This window comes from Brachyistius frenatus, unplaced genomic scaffold (assembly GCF_029030835.1).
Source record: "Brachyistius frenatus isolate BFR_SWC_R1_liver_20210118 unplaced genomic scaffold, ASM2903083v1 Contig_13, whole genome shotgun sequence".
In the NCBI taxonomy this organism is placed as follows: Eukaryota; Metazoa; Chordata; class Actinopteri; family Embiotocidae; genus Brachyistius; species Brachyistius frenatus.
In genome coordinates this window covers 5,963,255-5,972,500 of record NW_027210612.1, presented here as the reverse complement: position 1 = coordinate 5,972,500, position 9,246 = coordinate 5,963,255, and the positions used below count along the sequence as shown (strand labels likewise).

Genomic DNA, 9,246 nt, shown 5'->3' with positions numbered 1-9,246 from the left:
TCGCTGAGAGCAGAACGTTTGACAAGCCCTTTAATTGAGGTCAGCCTGCAGGCACCTTCATTGCACTCAAACATTTCATCCCCAAATTATATTATTTCAATGTCTTGTCTGTTCTATAATCTGTCCAACTTCAAAGCAAGTGTACCTCGCAGGATCGGGTGCTGCAATGCATAATTTATGCAGGGAAACTGCTTGCATTCCTCCTCAGATGATTTAACTGTTAACAAACACACAAACTCACGCAGATGATTTCACTTTTGTTTCTTTTCCTTCTGTGTTTCCCCTCATGTGAAAAAAAAAAAAAAGTGAGATTTCATTTGCATTGGCAGCGCAGACCTTCTGGTAGTTCAATATAATATTTTCCAGATATACTCAATGGACTGGAATGTAAGCACTTTGCAATGCAAATACGTCTTTGGGAAAGGGGCGGAGCTGACATCTCGTTGGGCAAGTGTGGCCTCAGAATCGGCAATGCACACACTCAAAAGTAATTACTAAATAATTGCAGCGTGTTAACGACTGAAGCGAGGGGGCTTCAGGAGATGATACCCGTTCATAGAAGAATTCACAAGGATGATAGCTTGTCTAAGCGGCAGGCCATAAATAGCCACCTTTCTCATGAAAGGGAAATGTGATAGCCACTCTATTACTCAAGAGGAAAGAATGTAAGTAAACCATCAGCGGAAGAGTCAAGTACAAACACGGCTTTGTCCTTCCCTATAAACAATATAACAGCAGCAGAGAATCATTTCCACGCAGCCGCGAGTGATCAAAAGCAGAGAGCAGTAATTAAAGTGCTGTTGTCGTATCGGAGAGAAAACAACACATCGTTATGAGGAAAAAAAAAAAAAAAACTCTCAATAATCAGAGTAATGCCATTCAGTGCAGCGATGTAACCGGATCACAAGCGCCACATATGGCCACAGTCAATCATAACTATTGCTTTCCTGTGCCAACAACAGCGTAATGTAACACAGAGGCGTTTTAAGTGCTGCCTCAAATGTGAGCAGACAATATCGCATTGTTGAGGATGGAAATGTTCACATGGAAAATTATGCAAAGCGTGGAGAGTAGTTTAAACGTGTCAGCGCTGGCTTTGCTCCGCCACGCTTTATGACTCGCTCTGCCTCTTTCAACATCAGCAGGCATTACAAAATATCTAATAACTATCGTAGCGACCGATCTGGGCCAGTTTGATCCCATGCATTCATTAGCGTTTCGCAATTTCCGCCCATATGTCAGCATTTGACACGCTTTACCAAGAAATGAAATGACAGAGCCCAGGCGCAGGATTCTTGCGGATTTTCCCCCTTTATATCACAATTAACCCCATACAGCGCAGAGGCAGCCTTATTGAGCGCAGCTGGGCAAGTGCACATTCAGCAGTTGACACCACAATAGACAAATAGGCTAAAGTAAAACTAGAGAACAAATACCGCTGCAGGTCATTCCTTTTACTGCTCGAATACATCAATGTCAGTATCAATGCATGCGTTTATGAATGCCTCTGTCACCGGAGACATCCACCGCCAACTCCTAATGCAGTAAAGATGCTGTTTAATAAAATCCTCGCGAACACGGAGAAAATAGACACGAATAAAAAAAAAAAATCCCACTGATTCACGATTATTCGTCAGGCAATTGATGTTCCTACCTCTCCGTGAGTGACTGTCCGTCCCTGGGGAGTATCCTCGGGTAGAAAATAAAGTTTGGAGCTTGATAAAAGTTGCTTGCTTGTTCTTTCTTCCCAGAGCAGCTGAAGCTCCGCTATGCAAATAGGATCCTCTGGTTTACATCTGACGAAGAAAAAGTCTCCGAGAGACAGAATTCTCGGCTTGCCGTCCCGGTTAAATTTAAAGGCTTTATAGAATATATATGGTCCATGTAAACCGCAAGACGAGCCCACCCACTGTGGAGGAGAAAAAGACAAACAGATAAATTAATGAATGGCTTATCGACACTACTGGTAAACAAATCGCAACCGATCGGACATAAACATTTCAAACGATCCTGCTTCAATTACGCACGGCTGGCAAATATCACATCAGGGGGATCTCAAGTTTTCTGAACATAATCAGTATCATGTAACTATTTTTAGATGTTCAACATATGACACATATGTGGTCATGCTAAATGCACTATGTCAAAGTTTTGTGGATTTGGCACACGAGTACAGCTTACAAGAGCCTAAAGGTGGCGATTAGCGCAATGTGAAAATAAAATAAATCGACAGTCGATAACAAACGTTACCTTCAGTGAGTTCGGCTCCATCTCGACGTTATGAATTGATTAAACTCAACACGCTCTCCAAACTTGCTGGCTTGAATGGATTGCCGAAGGTCCTGCAAGAGACATATTTCTGTAGAGTTTAAAACATCGTGTTTTAGTAATAAAATGTACGCAGAAAAATTGGTTTCATTTTTAAATACACTGCTAGAATCGTTGCATGCGTCTGTGTATTAATTTAAGGAAGTAAATCTGTGATTCTGACCCTTTCAGCGCATTTCTATGCAGTGCAATTGTGTGTTTAGGCAAAATATTACAATATAACTATGAAATCATAAAACATTTTAATAATCAGTGAGAGGCAGTTGTATGTAAAAATAAAAAACATAATTTCATTCAAATTATCTGCCCACGGAAGCTGAATTTGTGCTGTTATTCTGCGTTAAGGGGCTTTTCTACGACCGTGCATCTTCCAGGACTTCTGTAAAAGACGTTCAGTATGAAAGCACATTTCTCACAGTAATGACACTGAGGCGCTTGCTGTGGATGCCTTTAAGAAACAATGTTACATGAAAGTTAATAGGGCTATCAAATGATTCCTCAAAAGGCAATGTGGGACCAGTGAGGGGCTTTGCTTTGAGCGGAACTTGGTATGCGTTGTGGCTCGGGCTCGCAGGTTTTGCTTTAATGCAGAAAATAATGGCCTTTGTATATTTTGAGGCGAGCATGAAAAGACCAAATTGGCCGAGTTAGAAAGCGGGGCGTCACGAGACAGAATTCACGAGGCGGCCCATTATCCAGACATAAATCATGTTAAAACGCTAAGCTGACCTTGTGAAGACAGCGGGATATATATTTAACACGGGTTACCACATTTACGCGATCAAAGAGGATGAATATTTATTATTTTTAACAGCCGGGAATAACAACGATATTAGGAAACCAATATTGAGCCATGAATTATTAATCACGGTTATGTTATTTATACCAAGTTGCAAAAACTTCACGGTTTCTATTTACATCAGCGGACTCATTGTCCTTTGAGTCTCCTCCCCTGGCTGGATGTGTCAGCTGTATTTTATCGGCTGTCTGGAATTATCCATGTATTGAAAATTACCGAGTCAGTCCACAGTGCTGTGCTGTTTCTCCACTGTCACCCACTCTTTGCCCTGCATTTATCCACCACTTTGATCGCAGAGCATGCAACAGCGACGTAGGCCTACTTCTGACACCAGCTATTTCAAGTACAGTATTACGCAATGCGCTTTTTTTTTCTCCTGAAATGACGAGCAGAGCACACAGGCGCATTGATTCACATCCAGTAAAGTGTATTCCTGTCTACCAACCTGACAGGCTTTCTTCTCGTTAAACGAATGTCTGCATGGTATACAGGGACAGATGAAGAATCAGTGCCCGCAGATAGTAATTTACACCTTTTATATCTCTTCTCTGCCCTCCATTCAAAGAAGCATCAGGACATTAGGTACAGCATTAATACAAAATAGCTAAGGCAATGTTCTGTGACACTCAGATATTTTAAGTACCATAGTAAAAGGTGGATTAAACAGAGGTTCATTGTCTTACATGTGGCTGCAGCAGTGTTGGGATTCCTGCAGTGAATCCAATATAAACTCCAGCTCTTAGTGTTATCTTTCCTGATTTCTCCCACAGCAATTTCAGTGGCTTGAATCAATGGGGTTGCATTGTTAATGGCAGCCACCATAATGAAGTCTCTGGTTAATCAATGGCACCACTCGAGCTCTTATCTGGCAATTGCAAGTGTTTGCTTGTCAACAGCCGGAGCCCAGAGCGACTGCAACATTATGATGTAGATATTGATGTGAATTGGTGTGAATGAAGCCTCACGTTGAGAAATCTTTATTGAAAATAAATGAAAAGTGTGTGTTGAAAGAGAGGTATTGGACAAATATGATAATACATCAAAATATTTGAGACAGCTGAGCAATAGCAGATGCTGCGTAATAGACGACACATGCTGAATGTAAAAATCCAAAATGTACAATCTCTACTTTATCTCGGCTTTGTGATCAGATAAGATTTAATAAATGGAATCAATATGGTTTCACCGTGAGTGAACTTGAAACATGCAAAAATGAAAGAATAAGAGTCCCAAACAATTTCCAAAGACAAAGAAAGAGATTGAGCAACATACTGTATGCCTTTTTGAACCATGAATATTCTTTGGGTTTTTTTCAAAGCTCAGACAAAAACAGTCATACAATCTGTGTTGACAGCATGAGTCCGCAGAGAAGCCTAAAACATATCCACAAATGAACTCACTGAAAGGCTTTATTGTGGGGGAAAAAATGAGAAAAAAATGTAATAAATGTGTTCCAGAGAGATACCTTCCTATTTGTTGCCTATAGCAGAAACTTATTAGATACCTGGTAAAGTGGTAGAAAACTTTTTTTTTTTTTTTCCCCAACACAGGTATTCCACATTCAACCTAATGAGGCAGCCCCAGCAGGGATCCAAAAATGTGGTTGGAAAGCCACCTTTAAAATGGAGAGCTGGGGTTACAGTTTCAACCACAGCAAAGCGATACAAAGCCATCGGAATAGCACTTATGATTTGGACCATATGTTGATATGTTTTAATGATTTATGTCATTTTTTGTTAGAATGTCTTTACACATCAGAGCGAAACATCACATGGCACTTTGGTAATTTATGAATATTGTAAGTGGTAAAAGAATAGCTGCTCAAACAGAGATTAAATGTGTTTTATTGATTGTTTGCCGGCCTGGTCTCTGAGAGAAACATACATTGGTTTGGCAGGTTTGGCTATATGGACAGGAAATAACATTTGAATCTGTGCTGTCTCTCCTGAAGTGATACGTTGAAAGATTGATGTTAGTTACAGGTTTGTGTGATGTTAGGTGTGCGGCTGTCTTCTTTTGAAAGTGCTGGGACAGAAGTTCTCAACTTCTATAAAGTTGTTGGTGTGCACAGCTGTTATTGTATCAATATTTTTTATTCACAATATCATGTGACTACATCCATGTAAAAGGTGTTGCTCTGCACTGAGCTCTGCACTGAGCTCTGCACTGAGCTTTTTAGCTTCTTTAAGCGATTCTGTTTTTATTTTATTTTTTTCCTCCACAGCTGTTTCATGTGAAAAAGCTCTGGGAAAGCCCCTGTACACTTCCTGACCAACATTAAGAGGCAGACGGATGACATTAAAAAAAAGTTAACAAGCTAACTGGTGAACAAAGTCGACCATTTAGTGACTAAATAGACAAATATTGTTCCTCAGGAGTTGGTGGAGACCACAGATAGAGCTAAAAGGAGAAGCAATATTGGACTTACGTTCATCTGGTGACCAAAAACACATTTTCAAATGAATGCTAATGTTTCTCAATATTTCCTAAACATAAAAATATCAGCTACAAAAGGTTTATGGTGACAATAAGAATCCAAAAAGAAGTAATTGCAGGACAAGACTTAGCAATATTAATTACCAGAATTAGCAGTAATTATGACAATATATTCAACATATGGGTCTCAAATGGCAGAAAACTCTTCAGTGCTAATGATTTAATTGATGATCATTTCAACAAGTTAACAATCACTTAATGTTAGATTTGTCACAATTGCATGAATTTACAATCAGAAAACTTTGTTTTCCATGTGGTAATATTACATTGAGTTTAAAATAAAAGACTGTTTTTACAGACATTTTTACTAATGTATAGACCATGTTTTTGAAGAAGTTTGGTGTTTGGTGACCGCTATACATCAATTATAGAACTACAATAAATATGATTACTCTTGAACAGGATACATGAAAAGAGTGAAATTTCTGTTGTTCACTTCCTGGCAGGAAGTGAACAACACTGTGGTTAAAAGTCTCTGCAGCACCTGGCAAATTTTTGAGGTCTAAAAAATTTCATCCAAGAGATCGTTCAGTTTGGTTGATTTAGATAAAACAAATGTTATACTTTTACCAAGTGATAGATCCTTTACCCAAATAAAAGTACAAATGGCAAACTGTGAAACTTTTTTTGGTGAAGCAAAAGGTCTGCCTTCAAATAAATGTAAAAGTAAGAATAACACCCCCACTCAGTTTTATATTTTTGTAGATTAAACATTATATTACTTTTACTACTTATCTATATTACTGTTATCATTATATTGCGGATACTTTAACATTTTCAAAATGGTATTGATTTCATCCGCTATGGTTGCTTGCTCTTGCATATTTTTGTACGTAATAATCCCAGTTCGTGAATACTGCTCCAGTGGTCAAATAACTGTGGTGGCGTTAAAAAAAAAAAAAAAAGTAGGATATTTCTCCCTGAGGTAGAGTGCACATTTTAAGTAGGTGAAAATGGAAATACTCAAGTAAAGAACAGAATCCCCAAATTTTGCCCAAGCATAGTACTCAAATATATGTACATAGTAACCTCCACTGTTTTTCAACAAGTTATCAAAAAGGAGAGAAAATCTTTAAATCTAAATAATTAAATTCCCCTCTCATTTACTGAATTAGTCATCTAATAGAGTGTTGTAAATATCCTGAGAGGGGAGCTGGTCAGACTCATTCAGCAGCAGCGGGCAGCATATGTACAAGGGCTGTACATATATAGCCAAACATTACTTTCACTGACAGTAAAAGCTCAGTGTGATATGATGATCCATATTTCTGATTGTGCTGCAAGGCATTATGAAAATCTACAGATGACTAAAGCAAAAAAACGTGTGAGAAATTAGGGCAACACACTTTATCTCCTGCTCATTCCACATGCACAATTGCATTACCCAGTAGATATCCATCTATCATGAGCGGAAAGCGCGCGGGACATTAAAAATCCATCAAGTAAATTTGTCCAGGGGAACACGTTTCAATAGTAACTTTACACCTGCATCTTTGTGCTGCTGTAATGACATGACAATGGCCTCCGTCTGTGGCACGACTTTAGGAAAGGTAACAGGAGCTGTGAGAGATGTTGCAGGGGCTAATTTTAGCCTCTTAGACTCATTATAATGTGGTGTTACATTTCTCTCCATTCAATCACATGTGAGTCCACCTACAGTGGATAATGCATGCACAAGCAGCCCAATTAGTTTATTGAAAGGATCACTTTTAATCAGGACCTGAGTTCGATATGTTCATCTGGAGGCTATTTGAGATGATTTCTGTGTATATTAGCAGGTGTCAGCCAGTGTACTGTAGGCTGAATATTAACTGACTGAGCTCATAAATATCTGTGTTGCAGTGATATCTTCAGAACATCAAAGGAGCTGCCGCATGCAGTGAACTGTGCGGATTACTGTTCACAGCAGAATAGATAGCCTCTTTAAAAAATGATACACTTATTTTTTTTCCCCCTTATCTAATATCACACTTGTTTATCAGAGGTACCATACTTCATCATGATTTATGCATAATTTATGGGTTCTGAAATTTTAAATTTCAGTATTCAGCACTTTGGTCCCTTCCTTTCCAACAAGCCAATTATTGAATCCATTCATTGCTGGGACACTGATCACACTTAATACTATATACAGTAGTTATTATGTGTGATATAGCAATTCATAAGGCAAACATTGACTGGCCTGGTCTGAATGATTGCATGACAATGAACTAATTGCCTGCAAAACACAATTTCACATTCATGGGCCACTATTACAGCCAAATTGTTTGATAATGTCAAGTGAGTGATTTTATTAAGCGCCACACAAATGTAATCATGCGGCAGGGCAACGTGAATTCGAGTGTATACAAGTGTTAACATCAGTATGGGTTTTAGGTTATTACTGCCACAGCAAATGTAAATTTGCCTCATTGATGGAGAGTGCTCAGCTGAATCAGAAATGTGCAAACCACAAACAAAATAGGCTGCTTCATTCCCCTGCCATCTGCATACACATCAGGACACACACTCGCACACACATCCACACACACACACACACACACACAGTCGCATTTTATATCTCCCCATCTGAAACCAGGATTAGAACCATGAATAATGTATTTATGTAAATGTCTGTGGGTATAACTATAAAAGATGAGAGTGATTGAAAAGGCATTTTGTTAGATTGAGTTACAGCTGCCTGTGAGTTATGGATGATTTCAGTGCAGGGAGCGAGACGAACACCACTGGATCTAAAGAAAAAAAAAAGAAATAAAACGCTGTATTTATTTAAGCAAAGAGGTCACAGTGTCACCTCGACATCCGAAGAATACATAAATACAGAACCTGATCTCAGCATTTTAGATGTGCTTTCTATGTTTCCAAACATCAGTCAGGTTATTACACCCAGTGGTCAAACCATCAGTGACTATGAAATCGCTGAGGACAGTGACCTCAGCGATTACCATCTGTGTAATGTATCACCACTGCTTTTTCTGTCAAACACTGTATTGTTACAAAACGGGCATAAATGTCAGCAGACATCTATGATCAGATTATTCACTGGTGCGTGTCGCCCTCCCATCTGGGCTGAGAGCACTGTATTATGTGTATATGTCAAATAACTGTGTGTATAGGCAGTCACAATGCAGGCATTTTACTCTGGCTGGTTTCAAGATTTGTCCTAAGGTGCTCCTTTGAATAACAGCTCCAGTTGTCATGTGCGCCATTTGTAATCTGTGTAATCCCTGTGATGTATCTGCAAATCAGGACACAGCAATCAGCCCATTCAGGAACGGAGACAAAGGATAAGTTTTGAAATATGACTGACAACTGCTGCATTGTTCCATTACAGCAGCGCAGGAAAGGTAATACAGGGTTGTGTTCAGAGCCTGAACACACATATCAAATGGAAAAAAAAAGCTCTCAACATTAATAATTTATCTCATTTCATAAGGCAATTTAGCAGTCACTTGAAGTTGCTATGGTGACAGGCGGGTATTTTGAGACAACTAATGACCTATGCAAAACCCACTCACTGTAAACTTCACTCAAGCTAAATGAGATTGCTGTCTGTGCTGTGTGTGATACATGGCTGAGAACTTAATCCCCACGCTATGCTTGGCCTTTTTCTGCACAGGACA

At 39.1% G+C, this 9,246-nt stretch overlaps 1 protein-coding gene across 1 annotated transcript in view; it reads right to left on the bottom strand.

Annotated features, from left to right (window-relative positions):
* Positions 1-2,314, bottom strand: part of arid5b (AT-rich interaction domain 5B) — a 77,536-nt gene extending 75,222 nt beyond the window's left edge. Inside the window, exons 1-2 of the mRNA XM_069692940.1 lie at positions 2,251-2,314; positions 1,655-1,909 (exon numbers count right to left, since the gene is read on the bottom strand). Of these exons, the coding sequence (XP_069549041.1) occupies positions 1,655-1,909; positions 2,251-2,271 (276 nt within the window). The 5' untranslated portion in view covers positions 2,272-2,314. The remainder of the gene's footprint in view (positions 1-1,654; positions 1,910-2,250) is intronic.
* Between the last annotated feature and the right edge of the window lie 6,932 nt (positions 2,315-9,246).